At 41.3% G+C, this 16,760-nt stretch overlaps 1 protein-coding gene across 5 annotated transcripts in view; it reads right to left on the bottom strand.

The window, feature by feature from the left end:
- GAREM1 (GRB2 associated regulator of MAPK1 subtype 1) overlaps positions 1-16,760 on the bottom strand; it is a 200,046-nt gene that overhangs the window by 34,935 nt on the left and 148,351 nt on the right. For all 5 annotated transcript variants that reach the window (XM_049619530.1, XM_049619531.1, XM_049619532.1 and 2 more), the window contains one exon: positions 4,731-4,861. In XM_049619530.1, coding sequence (XP_049475487.1) covers positions 4,731-4,861 — 131 coding nt within the window. The remainder of the gene's footprint in view (positions 1-4,730; positions 4,862-16,760) is intronic.

Raw genomic sequence — 16,760 nt, 5'->3', positions numbered from 1 at the left:
AGCTTCGGCACTACTGCCATTTTGGGCCAGATCATCTTTGGTGTGGGGCTGTCCTGTGCATTGTAGGGTTTTTAGCAGCATCCCTGTCCTCTACCTGCTAGAAGTCAGTAGCACTCACCCTTCCTCAATCAAAATTGTACCCCGACATTGTCAAATGTCCCTGGGAGGAAAAAAAAATCAGCCCTGATGTAGGTGAACTCAACCTGTCCTATGGCTTCAAATGCCATCGAGGAGCTTCTGAGCCACAAATGTATACCCCAAGCCCATTCCTTGCCCCAAGCTCCAAACCCTGTACATCTCACTGTCTCCTTGATCCCTTTATTTGGAGGTAGTATTTCTACTTGTACATATATTGTCTGCCAATATATATAATCTCAACCGACTATAATCTCAAGTGTTTGCATGTTTATTAACAGTGCCTAGACGTGCAGGAAGTGCTCAAAATATATTTGCTGTTTAAAGAATTAAACATTTAATATATATTAATTCATTTCATGCAGTTAATGATGGGGCAATCAGGCAGATAATTTCAAGCACATCAAGGCATCTTTTAAAAACACATTTAATTTTAGGGTGCCTGGGTGGCTCAGTCGGTTAAGCGTCCAACTCTTGATTTCAGCTCAGATCATGATCTCATGGTCCTGAGTTGAATCCCACTTCGGGCTCCACTCTGACAGTGTGGAGCCTGCTTGGAATTCTCTCTCTGCCCCAGCCTCCCCCTCCCCCCAAAGAAGTAAATAAACCTTAATAAACAAATCTTAAAGAAAAAGGACAATTTCAAGATAAAAGGAATGGCTTATTTTTGATTTCTTAAAAGTTATCTCTATGCCTAACGTGGAGCTCAAACTAACAATCCTGAGATTAAGAGTCACACACTCTACCAACTAAGGCAGGCACCCTGGAATGGCTTATTTTTAATTCTTTTTTAATGTTTGTTTATTTATTTTAAAAAATTTTGATGTTTATTTATTTTTGAGAGAGAGAGAGAGAGCTGAGTAGGGGAGGAGCAGAGAGAGAGAGAGAGAGAGAGAGATGCACACACACACAATCCGTAGCAGGCTCCAGGCTCCAAGCTGTCACCACAGAGCCCAATGCGGGGCTCGAACCCATGAACTGCAAGATCATGACCTGAGCTGAAGTCGGATGCTTAACTGACTGAGCCACCCAGGTGCCCCAATGTTTATTTATTTTTGAGAGACAGAGAGAGACAGAGCATGAGCAGGGGATGCGCAGAGAGAGAGGGAGACAGAGAATCCCAAGCAGGCTCCATCCAGGCTCTGAGCTGTCAGCACAGAGCCCAATGTGGGGCTCGAACTCACAAGCAGTGAGATCATGACGTGAGCCGAAGTTGGATGCTCAACCCACTGAGCCACCCAGACGCCCCAGGAATGGCTTATTTTTAAATAAATTTGTGTATAGTACTAATCCTAGCCATTAAATTTTTGTTCAAGTTCTGCTACAGTCTTGAAAGTAATAACACTATAGAGTTCCCATTCGTTTTCAACCCCTCTGTTCTACTCCGTATTCTTATTATGCTTCATTTCTATTTGTTATTATAAGTATATATGACTGTTTATACAAACGTTTCTATTTCTTTATTTCAAATAATAATTGTGCCTTTTGACTCTCCAGATGCCAGTTAGCTACCAATTCTTAACTGTAAGTTATTTCTTGAGCTGTTTATCCTCTTGGTCTAATTTCTGCTGTACCTGAAGCGGAGAGTAGAGGGTGAAGTTTTGAAAGGAGGCCTGAATTCCGTTACCACTTAAAACACTGCTTTCTGGATAACATCTATAGTTGTATAATATTTAACATTATACATTTAATAGTATTTATTTATAACAGCTGTATTTATGAGTATGTTGTACTGCTGTTGCTTTTTTAAGTAATCTCTACACCCGACATGGGCTTTGAACTCACGACCCTGAGATCAAGAATTGCATGCTCTACTCACTGAGCCAGCCAGGCATCCCTGTTGTACTGTTTTTAATTATTTTTCCCCCTCTCCAAGCAAAGTAGTAACCAGGCACACAATTTCCTTACCCCCACTTGGCTCTCACATTAAGTACTGTGTACATGCATATGCACATTATGACCAGTTTTTAAAGACCATGACTTCCAACACTTTATTTTTGAGGGGTCCAAGTGGTATCCAGACATCTTTTCCATAAATCTCCTTGGTTTATTTATTTACTTGGGTGTTTATTCACTAAGCACACAGACTTTTGTGTATTTCTTTGTGCAAATTTCCTGAGGTTCCTTGATCAATTCTTCTTTGACTATAAGTGAACGATGTCTTAATGATTAATGGCAGATGGATGTGATAGCATCTCAAAACTTTGTAAGTAATAGGGGCGCCTGGGTGGCTCAGTCGGTTGAGCATCCGACTTCGGCCCAGGTCATGATCTCACGGTTCGTGAGTTCGACCCCCGCGTCAGGCTCTGTGCTGACAGCTCGGAGCCTGGAGCCTGCTTCAGATCTGTGTCCCCCTCCCCTCTCTCCGCCCCACCCCTGCTTGTGCTCTGTCTCTGTCTTTCAAAAATGAATAAACATTAAAAAAAATTAAGAAAAAAAACTTTCTAAGTAATAGACTAGAAGTATTAAATATTCATGTATGGAGAGCACAGGAACTCAGCCCAAGTCCAGGCAGCTCTATGGATGCTGTAAGCTTGAATTCTGTACACTTACCCATTTGTCTGTGTCTCTGAGCCTTTTTGGGTTTTTTTAAGAAAAATTGTGATAAAATATATGTAACATAAAATTTATCATCTTAACCATTTTTAAGTGTACAGGTCAGTAGTGTTAAATAGATTCATACCGCTATGCTGAATTTTTAAATGGCATCTCTATTACATATGTTTGAATAAACAGAGTCAATCATGATATTCTGTAAAAAAAAAAAAAAAAAACCCATCAAACTGTATTGATTTCAGTATTCTTTCAATCATTGCTGACTTCATATAAATTCACACACAAAAAACAGCTGCTAGAGGCATTTAAAAAAATCTTTTACAAGAACAATATGCTGCAAAAGACTGAACGTTAAGCTTTAATACTTGACAAAATCTTTAAAAAGTCTTAACACATTTTTATGCTTGATTTCTCATGATTTATCAGCAAATGCATTGCTTTAAGAAAAGAGTTTAAAAGTATTAACTTTCCTTTCTAAATATTTTTTTTTTTTCCAATTTAGGTAATTTTAGATATAAGTTTTAAGGAAAGGTTTAAATCTTATTGAGACAAGAATCAAATCGGATTTGAGTAACTCCTGACCAATGAATCTTGGTATGTTTAAAACTGAGCATGTTCGGGGCGCCTGGGTGGCGCAGTCGGTTAAGCGTCCGACTTCAGCCAGGTCACGATCTCGCGGTCCGTGAGTTCGAGCCCCGCGTCAGGCTCTGGGCTGATGGCTCAGAGCCTGGAGCCTGCTTCCGATTCTGTGTCTCCCTCTCTCTCTGCCCCTCCCCCGTTCATGCTCTGTCTCTCTCTGTCCCAAAAATAAATTAAAACAAAAAAAAAAAACAAACTGAGCATGTTCTCATAAATCTTCGGTGTAAGTTCAAGACTCATCGACTGAGCTACTCAAGGACTTAAAAGTTATAAATATTTTTGAATACAAGCATAATTTAGCTAGTTAGGAATTTAACAGGACACAAAATCTACCCATTTTAATAATAAAACCAAAGAAAGTGGAGTAGCAGCTCTATTTTAGAATTGGAAGAATGACTTGGCTTAGCTGACCAAATGGGCAGGGCCACTGTTCCTGGGAGGAGGCTGTCTTAGACATTTCCCCCCTTTCCTGAGGAGTGTGGGTAGAGTGAGTCACCCACAAAGACACTGTTGCATTCTTGGACTAAGATACCCTGCAGTCTGTTTTTCACATAGAGCGGATTTCTAACAAACGGGCATCTTGCCCCCAAAATATTGAAATGTTTACCGAACATGACTTAGTTGGACTTCCTGCTGAATGAAGAGAGGTTAATGCTTTCAATGTGAACACTTTCTAGAATGCTGTAGCAAACGTGTGTGTTTTTGAAGAAAACACAATGGATTTACAGGCAATAAGGTTGGGCCTTGGTGACAGGGATTCTCTGGTTAGTCCCTCTTCAACAGCAAGTCTAGTCAAAGGAGCTCGCTCATTATGCACCAGGGGACAGAACTGTCCCATTAAGAATGCAAAACAAATACAGCACAATAAACACAATTTAGCTTTTCTCTGATGACCAAACATCAACAAATACATACAGGGCAATATTCTATATATCAATTTTCCCTCTGTGTACTGATATAGATAGACTACAAATAATGGAATGAATAGAAGCTGATGTCAGGGCACAGTCCGGAAGATTCTCCCTTTTTCTTTAAGTAAGTGCTCAGTATTAGTGTTGTCATATGCCTTTTGCTTGCTCCCACAAGTGGAGCATCCAGCCTTACAGAAGAGCTGGCCAAACAACTGTTACATATTAGAGAATAAAGCCCAAATTAAAAAAAAAATCTTTTGATCTGCCTCGACAGTTGTTCTAGCAAAAGATAATGTTAACACAGTAACCTGTTGGAGAGTTAGGTCATCTACAGCACATGCAGTTCTTAAAAAGACCAGTTTGGGCCACTGACACGAATCCATCAGATGGAACTCTCCTATGAAGCACAGGGGGAACTCACTGTGTACATAGTGACCTGAAAGTTAACTTATTTCAGGGAGGATAAATATTCGGTTCTTCTAGAACTACCTTCACGTTGAATGTTATTTCCTCCATGACGTACACGCGTTCAGGAAATGCTTTAGCCACCTCCTCCACACTGTTGAAATATTGCACTGGCTCCTTTATATCCCGGTCTTGTTCCAGCAGCTTGAATTGCCCTAAAATACACGATAAACGGAAGAGATGTGAGATGTTTACGCTGGACAGCTGTCACCGTGGCGACAGCATCCCCTTTCTTTACTCCCACTCTTCTTTGACGAAGGCTTCTGATCACTATCATGAAGGGAAAAAGTTACCACGGCAGAAGGTTTTCTTGAACTGGAATCTATATTGAAAAGTCAGCTTAAAAATGAGTACAAACACATATGTTTTCTCCTTTGCATCTTTTTGTTCACATCAAGAGTTTATTACCAGATGACCAAAATCAAACTGAATGGATGCTTATTTGTAATTTGATCTCAAAGTGAAAACTTACTCTGTTACAAACGATTGCTCATTTTGTTTTTGATAATAATCCCCTTGTCATTTAGTTGTAATTAACACCCACACATGCTATGTTCTAAAAGAAAGGCCGAACGCCCCAGGGCAACTAATTTGTTTAAAGTAGTATTTCAAATTTTTGCAAGTAGGACAAAATAATATAGCGGACCTTTGGCTCCCACAGAATTCATATCCTTGGTTTCAGCAATATGTGGGCGATGCTGAGGGCGCATGAGCCGCTGTAATTTGTGGTGTTTCTGCAGCACAAGTGTGAAGCCTGAGCAGGGCAAGGCTGGGCCAGGGGGTGAGTGGGCCTGGAGAGGAGCCAGTTCCATCTACAGCAACATGTGGCTTCCTTCTCTCTTTTTTACTGTTCCGCATAAAGTTCATGACAGTAGGATATACCATTGTGGTATCTGTACTTTGGGGGGATTGTGAAGAACTTTGAACATATTCCCCAAAATGTCAAGGATCTATTATTGTTCATATACTTTCAATATTTATGATACTTCTGCTTCATTCTAGGAGTTGTTTTCAGTTTAGAATAAACCAAGCCAAAGACATAGTGTTCTTAGCACTCATTTTCTGAACGCTGTTTACACTACAACACTTGAGAAACTTGAAAAGGAATTAAAAGCTATAATGAGGCAGATCTCTCAGCGTGTGTCTACAGGACACCGGGCAGAAACAGGGAAACTTTCATTCATACTCTCAAGACATTTTTTTTTTTTTGGTAGCATCTACGGTGGAGGCATCACTCTAGATGCTAGACAGAAGTCAATGAAGAGACCAGATGAAAATCTCTGTGCTAAATCTTACACTGTGGCAGAAGACAATGATGAACACGAAAAATGACTAGGGTATGTAATAGGTCAGGAGGTGAGAAGCGTTATTAAAAATAGGGCTGGGTGAGGGGGACAGAGAGTGCAGGGTGGCCAGCGTAGGTATGGCTGAGGAGGTGACCTTTGACGTCACTGGGAGGTGTGTTCTCAGAATTCTAACCGTAGCTTACTCAAAGACCTGTGGACGGATGGGTGGCTGCCCGCTTGGCATGCTGCCAGTGTGGCTGGAGCGGAGTGAATAACAGGTTAGAGGGACGAGAGAGAGAGAGTCAGAGAAAGAACAGGTGGCCAGATTGTGTACAGCTTTGAAGACTTGTAGCTCTTTATCTGAGTGGGATGGAGAGCCGCCAGGGGGTGTGCACGAAGAGGTGATCTATCCAATGTGCAGAAGGACCACTCTGGCTGCTGTTTTGAGAACACTGTAGAAGTGCAAGGTGTAGAGGCTGAGACAGCAGTTAGGAGGCTCCTGCAATAATCCAGGTGTGAGATGGCAGGGGGTTGGAAATGGCGGGAAAGTGTTACAAATTTGGCCTGAGCAGCTGAAGGAAGCCGGGTTGGAGGGGTAGGGGAGTTCATTCTGGGATGTCTATCAGACATACAGAGATATCCCAGAAGTTCATAGATGATCATGTAAGTGTGGAGCTCAGAGGGAGGTCTGGCTGGAAACCCAGGAGGCATCAGCACACTGATCTTTAAAGCCATGGCACTTTGATGACGAAGAGCACAGGCTTTAGACAGAGAAGACATCTAAGGTTTGAGTCCCAGGAGAGTAAGAAGGACTGGCTGGGGGAGTAAGAGGCAGATCCAGAAGGGGTGCATTCTAGAAGCCACGACTTGAGCACTTCAAGAGCGAGAGCGATGTCACATGCCGCTCAGAGAGGACTCTGGAATGAGGGCTAGCAACGGTCGGCTTTCGCAACTTGTATTTAACTGGGGACTTTGACAGGAGCAGTGGAATAGTTGGGCGGAAGCCTGACTGAGGTGGATTTAAGAGAAGGGAGAAGTGCGAATAACAGGGATGGACGGCAGGTGATGTTTGGGGAGTTTTGCAATGAACGGGAGAAAAGACATGGGAGTGCTAGTTAAAGGGAGCACGTGGAATGGGATCAAGGGAGTGTTGCTTTTTTTTTTCTTTGTATGATGGATGCTGATGGGAATGACCAACGGAGGGACAAGCAGATGAGGAAGGGATTACTGGAGCATGTCCCTGGGTATAGGAGTGGAGGGGCTGGGCCTCAGCAGGAGCTCACCTGTGAGAGCTCAGTGGGAGCTGGTAGCTCTTTTTTATTGCTTCCATATTTCCAGGAAAAGTCAGAAGGAAGGCATCAGCTGAGAATAAGATTGAGATTGAGAGAGGAGGTGTGGGAGGGCTCAGGAAGGAGGGGAAGACTGTAGTAAAGTCCACTGAGAGTGAATGACCCACCATGACTGTTGGACAGCCATAAGTTCCCACTCGAGGTTCATGGTCACGAACTAAAAGTGAAACCAAACAACAGGACAGTTGTACGTTTTTCTGCTGACAGTGTGCAAAAACAGGGGCTGGTCCAAAGTGGGCAGAGACTTGGGATTCAGCCGGGACTGTAAAACTGCCAAGTGAGTATGAAACACAAAAGAGGGGCACAGGAGCCAAGATGTATGCAAGGGAGTGAACATAATATCAGTCCGTGGAACTTGAGCTGGACCCAACATCTTGGGAGGGAGGAACGAGGGTGGAAAGTAGCAGAATCAATGGCTAGTGGGTTCTGATGGAGTCGATTTCCAAATCCTGGATGGAGTGAGCTCAAGGGCCAGGCAGAGGAGTAGTCAGAGTGGAAGGCATGCACTATGAGAAAATGGAAGCATGCAGCTGTTGGTGATGACACAGTCTAGAGGGCAACCATGGGAGGTTAACGGTTGAGGTGGTGAGAAGCTAGAGAAACTGAGAGGCCAGGGGTATTAGCAGGATCGTATATGTATGCACTGAAATCCCAAGAACGAAGACAGAAGTAATGCTGGAGAGAATGGCAGTGAGCCAGGAGTGAAAGTTACGGACAAATGAGGGAGGGATTCTGGGCATGGTAGAGAACTGTAACACTGTTGGGGTAGTGGATGAGACAGTCTGAGGACAAGAGATTAAAGCTGAGGGTTTCTAGGGAGGGGGAATTAGAATGGTCAAGGGAGCCCCAAAGAACACAGAAAACACTCACATCCTCTCAACTTTGGGGCAAAAAATAGAGCTGCCACCCGAGAAGACTTCAGGGAAGTGGAGTTTTCAGGGCACACCCAGGTTAGGGTTTAACAAGATACAAGTAATTTCAGAGAAAACTTTAAGGACATAGGGATTTTGCTGGTGATGGACCTTGAAGGGGGAGTTTTCAGGAGTTAAGGGGTAGGTGATGTTGACAATGTAGAGAATGCACTTAGTTATAATGTAACAGCTCATATACCTTTTAGAAATATGTAAGGGTAGGGGCACCTGGGTGACTCAGTCTGTTAAGCGTCTGACTTTGGCTCAAGTCATGATCTTGCGGTTTTTGAGTTCGAGCCCCACATTGGGCTCTGTGCTGACAGCATGGAGCCTGGAGCCTGCTTTAGATTCTGTCTCCCTCTCTTGCTCTACCCCTCCTCCATCATGCTCTCTCTCCTTCTCTCTCTCTCAAGAATAAACATTAAAAAAATTGAAAAAAAAATATGTAAGGATATGAATAAATATTTGAAAATATAGTCAAAATATGTTAGATTATACACTGAAGTATGTTCGATTATATATTATACATACGTTAGATTACATTCATAAAAACAACAGAATTTTAAAAATTATAGGAATATCAATACCACTTATTTAAATAAATTCTGCCTCCACAAAAAAGCAACAATTTTGTTTGTCTCAGTTCTATGTAGTCTTTGAAAAAAAAATTTTTTTTTAAGACAGAATCTTAAGCAGGCTCCATGCCCAACTTGGAGCCCAACTCAAGATGGGATCTCACAATTATGAGATCATGACCTGAGCCCAAATAAAGAGTCAGACGCTTAATCGACCGAGCCACCCAGGCGACCCTCCTTGTACAAATTCTTAATGATTATGAAGTATCTCCAATATAATCTCTGTTCCTTCCTATATTTTCTGACATTTCCCTACACGATACATTTATAATGTTTGCACAGCATTTCATAGTGGATTTAACTATTTTTCTGTTCTTAGTCTGAGTTAGGCTAGGACTGACTTAAGTGCAAACTCTGCCACTTACAAGTTTTAGAGAGTACTAACAAATTACTAATCTGTCTGCGCTTTGTTTCCTCACCCATAAAGTGTGGACACTGCAAAGGGCTGTAGCGAGGATTAACGGAGATGATTTTAAGCACTCAGCACAAGTAACCAGTTAGCAGCTCTCAGGTCCCTTTCCTGTTCTCAAGATGCACAGAGCTTTTCTTTTCTCTTTTTGGCTCACTTTTGTGGGATGAATTTTCTAGAGCAGGATTATTAAATCAAAGAGTATCACACAATTCTTTGTGCTTAAAATACCTGGCTATCTAGCCTTCCAAAATCCCTAAACCAATTTATATCTCTATGAGTAGCCAATTTAGATTTCTTCCATGGACATCCCAGTTGGACCACAATCTTGCCAACCTTGAGTATTCTTTTTTGTGTGTGTGTGTATGTATATACACACACATATATATATACACACGTATATATACACACGTATATATATACGTATATATACACGTATATATATATATACGTGTGTATATATACGTGTGTATATATATATTTTTAAGTTTATTTGTTTTTGAGAGAGAGAGAAAGAGAGAGAGCGCACATGTGGGGGCGGGGGCGCAGAGAGAGAGAGCGGGAGAGAAAGAATCCCAAGCAGGCTCTCGCTGCTACCACAGAGCTGGATGCGGGGTTCCAACCCACAAACCGCAAGATCATGACCTTGCCAGATGCTCAACCGACGGAGCTACCCAGGCACTCCACAGTGAGTATTCTTTAAGTTAGATAAGTCAGTAGGCATCAAAAAGCATCTCTTGCCTGTAATGTGCCATTTCTTTGGAGATCACTGAAGTATTTGAATTTTTCTTGTGCCAATGGCTGCATAAATGTATAAAAAACATATTTGATGGAGTCTAAATTTCTTTTAACTTCTAAAGACATATATCTAAGGGTCTATCGGATATTTATATTTGCAAGTCTAATAGCACCAAATTCAACATGTCTAAGCTCAGGAAAGCACAGTGAGATGTTTACCATTCTTTTTTGGCATTAAGCCTTTACCATTATTTTTACTTTTATTATTATTACTTTTATTTTCATTACATCTTTAAAATGCTGAGTATGTTTTACACTGTGGCACACCTCAGTTCATAGCAGCCACACTGCAAGCACCCCATGTGGCTAGTAGTGGCTGTACCCGATGGTGCAGGTCCAGAACATCTCTGCATTCCTTTAAAACTCCGATTTCAGTGGCGCCTGGGTGGCACCGTCAGTTAAGCGTCTGACTCTTAATTTCCGCTCAGGTCATGACCTCAGGGGTTGTGAGATCAAGGCGTGAGACGGGCTCCACACTGAGCTTCTGTGGAACCTGCTTAAGATTCTCTCTCTCCCTTCCCCTCTGCCTCCCCCCCTCCCCCCCAAAACAGAACAAAACTGTGATTGCAGATACTGTTCAAGTCCTTTATCAGGTGACAGAGTACTCTCAGAGGGAAAAAAAAAAAGTAATTCCTGGCAAGATAGGAGGTTTCCACTCATGAAATGAAAGCATTAGAACTTTAAAAAAGTTCTGTTTTTTTACTTATATTTTAGAGAAAGAGAGTGCATGCACATGTGGTAGGGGCAGAGGGAGGGGGAGACAGAGAATCCCAAGCAGGCTCTGAACTGTCAGCCGTGAGATCATGACCTGAGCCAAAATCAAGAGTCAGATGCTCAACTAACTGAACCACCCAGGCACCCTGAGCCTTAGAACTCTTACATTTGGTTTTCCTTGCCCTGTTGTCATGATTGCTGATATTCTGTTTCATATAACAGAGCCTGGGATTCCAGATATAACTACCTCTATCCCTTTAACACCATTTGCTTCTCTCCCAATTTGGGGGCTTGTCCTTCAAGCAATTCTTTAGTTATTTTTCTATTGTGTTTGTGATCTTACATTATTTTAGCAGCCTCAGACATATTGTGGCTTATGGTCCAAATGAATAATCATAATTGGTATGGCCGTTGCATCAATATCAAGCTGAGTAAATTCTCAATTTGTAGTCTCACCTGTGTTTGTCACCTCTGTTGAACAGAAAGACCTCAGAATCACATGCACATACGTGGGGGCACTTACAAGAAAGTATTCTGAGACCAATTAACATACACAGATGAAAGGAAAAATAAAAATAAAGTAGCAGCTAAATATGACCAAATGTTGGGGCACCTGGGTGGCTCAGTCAGTTCAGTATCCGACTGCAGCTCAGGTCATGATCTCACATCTCGTGAGCTCGAGCCCCACACTGGGCTTTGTGCTGACAGCTCGGAGCCTGGAGCCTGCTTCAGATTCTGTGTCTCCCTCTCTCTCTGTTCCTCCCCCCCCTCAAGCTCTGTCATTCTCTCTTCCAAAAAATAAATACACATTAAAAAAATTTTGTAAAAATTAAAAATATCACCAAGTGTTTTAACATTTGAACATACTGTACATCAGAAAAATAGACTCTTTTCATCCATTCTTTAACGTTTGTTGGCCATCCAACAGTTAACTTCCCTTTCCTTCTTTCCATATAGTTCCTTCAGGTTATCTTGAAAGATTTTAGTTTATATGTTTCTTTTTTTTTAAGTTTTATTTATGTAAGTAATCTTGAACCCAATGTAGGACTTGAACCCACGGCTCCTCCAACTGAGCCAGTCAGGCATCCCAAGCTTATGTTTCTTTGTATACATATATTATTATTTTAAACATTTTCCTGTCATACGTTTAATGATCTAAAACCATATTTTTTAGTTTACATTTCTTACACCCTACAAATGCCTTCAAAATCTAAATATACCAAATGTCTTAATGTAAAGTTTTAAACAATGGGTCACAGTATATAAGTGACTTCTTACTGGGGGGGGGGGGCGGTTACCAAACTTGTTCTGTAAAGATTTTAGGTCCCATGCGCTAAATGGTCTCAGTTGCCACTACTCCCGTCTGGTGATGTATCCCGAAAGGAGCCATATACAATACATAAACTGGAGCAGCTGCGTTTCGACCAAATTAAATTTACAAAGACAGGCAGCAGGTCCGATTTGGACTTCAGGCCACACGGTTTGCTGACCTCTGTCCGGCTGGAAAGAGTAGAAAGTATGGATCAGGGTAGTGGCAAGAAGACGGGATATTAGAATGACAGCGACCAGTCCTCATATCCCAACACGCGTAAACAGTTACACTGAGGTCTCTCGTAAGATGCCTTGTGAGGGGCACATCCCAAGCTGACCCTTGTTTATCTCAGGATGGCAGTTCTTCCTTTCAATAGGAGTCTAACACGAAGAAGGGTAAGCTGCAGAGGTGGATTTATTAGAAGAATCCAAAGGACCGGAGAACATGAGTGGCTACATTCTCTCACTGTATTTTAGAAGACCAATTTGCTATGGATTTTTACTTAGCTTCTATTCTTTTACAAAAGAATATGACGCTCGCAGATGAGTCAGCTTTAAAGTACTCTGGGAAAGATGCTGAGCTCTTGGCATTACTATATTCCCTGTGACTGCTGTGGCTTGTCAGAGTCAAAGCCTGGAGACCATCGAAAGAGTGAAGAGCCAGTTCCCTGCCAAAATGTGAAATCGATTTACATAGCACATATTCCCACAACCCCCACACGAAGGAACTAATTTTTTAACAGACCGTTTCATGAATAACAGAGTCTTTGTGCCACCAAATAAAAACATTTGGAGATTGTCGAAACATCTGTTCTGAGATGTTACTGTCAAACTTGGGTCTTGCTTGGAGAGGAAGGAATACTGCGTTGTTTTTCAACAGCTTTGGTGATTTCAAAACGTCCCCATTGTGAGAAGCATTCTGGCTCAGAGCGCTGAAACTCGCAGGAACAAATTCAACACCAGTGACATGCACGTCAATTATAGCTTAAATAAATTTACGATAATATTGAAAATGCAAAGACTGGGACTAACTGCACTGCCTTCACGATACACTTCTAAAACTATACTGCAAAATTAATATGTTGAGAAGAACTGTCATCGAGAAAATATCCATTTCTGTGGGTGTGTCCTTCAAGATGATCACCGTGATTGATCTCAAAGGATGAGATGTGAAGCACAGCTAAGAGGCCAGAGGTCCTCCCGGAGGCATCTAAGTTTCAGGCACCTGTAGGATGCTAGAAGCTATACTACGACACATTCTCCTTTGCCTGTAGGGAAAAGGTCAGTTGTCGCAAATGAAAATGGAAACACACAAAGAAGAGAAAGCAATAATGCTGAGATGCACAGAGATAACGGGGAGTCAGAGGTGGTCAAATTCAGGTCTGTCATGTTTGTTACTGGAAGGGAAGTTATGATCAATGATCAGAGAGAAAGAAGTTCTATGCCATTGGTGAAGACGGGGCTCCCTGTGATTCGTGCTTCTCGGGTCTCCATAATTGCTGACAACGAGCATGCCCTGTGGTAAATCTTCTTTTACAGCTAAGGTTTTACTGTTCACCACCCCTTTGGCACAGGGGTCAACTTTATGTGTGTAAATAGAAAGAAATGGAATGAGAGCTGAGGCCTCTCTAGTATCCATCTGTGGGACCATAAGTCAAGAGAACATTTCCCTCATTCTGGGAGCAGAAAAAGTTGCATAAACTGGTGCAAAATGATAAAACAGAAAACAAAAGCAACAAAATTGGCATCAGAACATCAAAGCAACCTTAGAATAGATAAAATGAGCAGAAATGGCTACGAAAACGGAAGCCTGGAAGGTTGATGCCATGACTGTATCGATGTGATTCAGTGTGGCATCCCTAGCACCGAACCCACATGGTATATAGTAGGTGCTTATTAAACAGTGAATGAATGAATGAATGAATGAATGAATGAATATATTCTTCTCACTTCTCTTACCTCTTTCAGAGACAGGCCAGCAACATTAACTGCTTTCAATAGGTCTGTTGTGCTAATGAAACACAATCTAAATGGTTCAAATACCTGAACTTTAAAACCAATGGGCCGGGGCGCCTGGGTGGCTCAGTCGGTTAAGCGGCCGACTTCGGCTCAGGTCATGATCTCGCGGTCCGTGGGTTCGAGCCCCGCGTCAGGCTCTGTGCTGACAGCTCAGAGCCTGGAGCCTGTTTCAGATTCTGTGTCTCCCTCTCTCTGACCCTCCCCCGTTCATGCTCTCTCTCTGTCTCAAAAATAAATAAACATTAAAAATTAAAAAAAAACAAACAAAAAAACAAACAAACAAAAAAAACCAATGGACCATTTCCAAATATGAAGGAATGAACAATCCTCCAGTGATAGAAATAATAAACCAGTTGCCATTTTTCAGGAAGCAAATAAACCTGGTCAGGAATCTGCACTTATACTCAAGATTTAACTGTACAAATACTCTTGTATTTTTATCTGTACATATGCATGCAGGCTGGAGTTTCCATAGGACTGAAATGTAAAAAGTAGGACTGCCAGGTAAATGATATGTAGTATATTATTTTGAACTGCACCAACCAATATAATGCCCTTTAAAAACTTTATGTAAATGTTTACTTCCACTAACAATGTATGAAAAGTCATTTACTTAAACACTTCACCAAAATCGTTAGCGTTCGAGAATAATTTAGCTTCCCGTTTCTTGAGTAAGGTGAAGAGTTTTACAGGTTACTTAATATATGTAATTGTCAAAAAATGCACATAGCACCAGAGGGTAGAGATATAGGGTGAAAAGTAAGTCTCCTTCCCGATCTATTTCTCAGATCTCTTTGCAGAAGCTGGGCTATTATTCTCTTGTACATCCATCATCCAGAGACAGTATTTGACACAATCTATCTATACACACAATGTCACTTTTTTCAAAACATATGGTAGCATTCCGTACAGTTACTTCATCATTCCACAAAAATCTGTCTCATTCTAAGAGCTGCACAATATTCTACCACGTGCGAATGCCATAACTAATTGAACCAGTCCCCTATTGACGGATATTCAGATTTATTTCAATCTTTTGCAGCCAATGATACTGAAGTTAATATCCTTGTGCCAAAGTCATATTGCATGCTTAATGCAAGTACATTGGTGAGAAAATAACTAAGTGTCAAATAGTTGTGCCAAAAGGTAAGTGCATTTTTATTTCTGATAGATACTGCAGAACTAACCTTCATAGAGACTGTGCTCACTTACAGTTCTAACCAATAACGTGGTTCCTCATACCTTTCCTGAGACTTTATTGCCAAATTTTTCGTCATTGCCAATTTGGTAGATGAAAAATAGTACCTTCTTGGGATTTTAATTCCATTTTTCTTATTATAAAGGTGGATCTCATTTTTATGATAATTAAGTTGTTTATATTTCATATTCTGTGAACTTTCTGTTCTCTCTCGTATTATCAATTTTTGAAATTTCCATTAATCTTGAGCATAATTAATAAAACAAAAACACAAACTTGAAATACAACACAGCATTTTCCTGTTCTAAAATCCAATTCCTACATTGCTTCTCGTTAGTTCCTAAAATTATCATGTTTTTGGAGGGTGGGAGTAGAAATAGAATTGGGGGAAAAGGAATATCAACCCAAAGGCTCAAAACATAAAACCACAGAGAATAGCGATTAAAGCCAAAGAACAGAAAGAAATCATTAGCCAAAATATAATGAGTTTCACCATAAATTATCTGTAGGTGTTTCTATTTACTTCTCTACCTAAGATTATACAACACAAAGTAGTCAGACCATTAGTTTCAATTCTGAAACTGTCCTTGAACTTAACTAGACCTGGATTCAAAACTGAAATCATTCTATTTCACACCAGACAAATGGTCTCCCTATTGTTTTGAAAACAGGAAAACTGCATTTTTCATTGTATCTAACTGGCCAGTTGCTTCTTCAGAATTCTCAGAAATTTTCTGGGGCACCACTACTGTAAACATGATGGAACCTATAAAGGTCTTAGATTTGAACATGGCTGCTGACCAGTTAATGTGGAAATCTTGGGAGTCATTTTTAGCTTTTTTCTATTATCATTTTTCTCCTAGGTCTTGCTCTTTCATCCCTTGCAATCCCTCTCCCCTCAGCATTCACTGCTACTCTTCTGGCTTTGATCCTCATCACTGCATACTAGTATTATAGCTTCAGGTGTTAAGGCTATCTTCATTTTTGCCCTTGTAGTATCCCTTTGCTCATCTTAAAACAGCCTGAATGGATTTCATCTCACTCAAGAACCTCAGTGTTCAATGCACACTTGTAGAATAAATAAACGTGTAATCGCCATTCAATTTCTAGCCCCACTCAGGCTCCTCTGCCTTAGCTTTCAAGTCCCTCCATAATCTCGCTCCACTCTGCTTCTGCAAGCGTTTCCCCCACCACCTGGGCAATCAATATCATTCCCTCCCTCTCTGCCTTTTTTTTTTTTTTTTTTTTAAATTTTTTTTTTCAACGTTTTTTATTTATTTTTGGGACAGAGAGAGACAGAGCATGAACGGGGGAGGGGCAGAGAGAGAGGGAGACACAGAATCGGAAACAGGCTCCAGGCTCCGAGCCACCAGCCCAGAGCCCGACGCGGGGCTCGAACTCACGGACCGCGAGATCGTGACCTC

This window comes from Panthera uncia (genome assembly GCF_023721935.1).
Source record: "Panthera uncia isolate 11264 chromosome D3 unlocalized genomic scaffold, Puncia_PCG_1.0 HiC_scaffold_8, whole genome shotgun sequence".
Lineage (NCBI taxonomy): Eukaryota > Metazoa > Chordata > Mammalia > Carnivora > Felidae > Panthera > Panthera uncia.
Note: the sequence above shows the minus strand (reverse complement) of the source record. Positions and strands in the feature narration are given on the sequence as shown.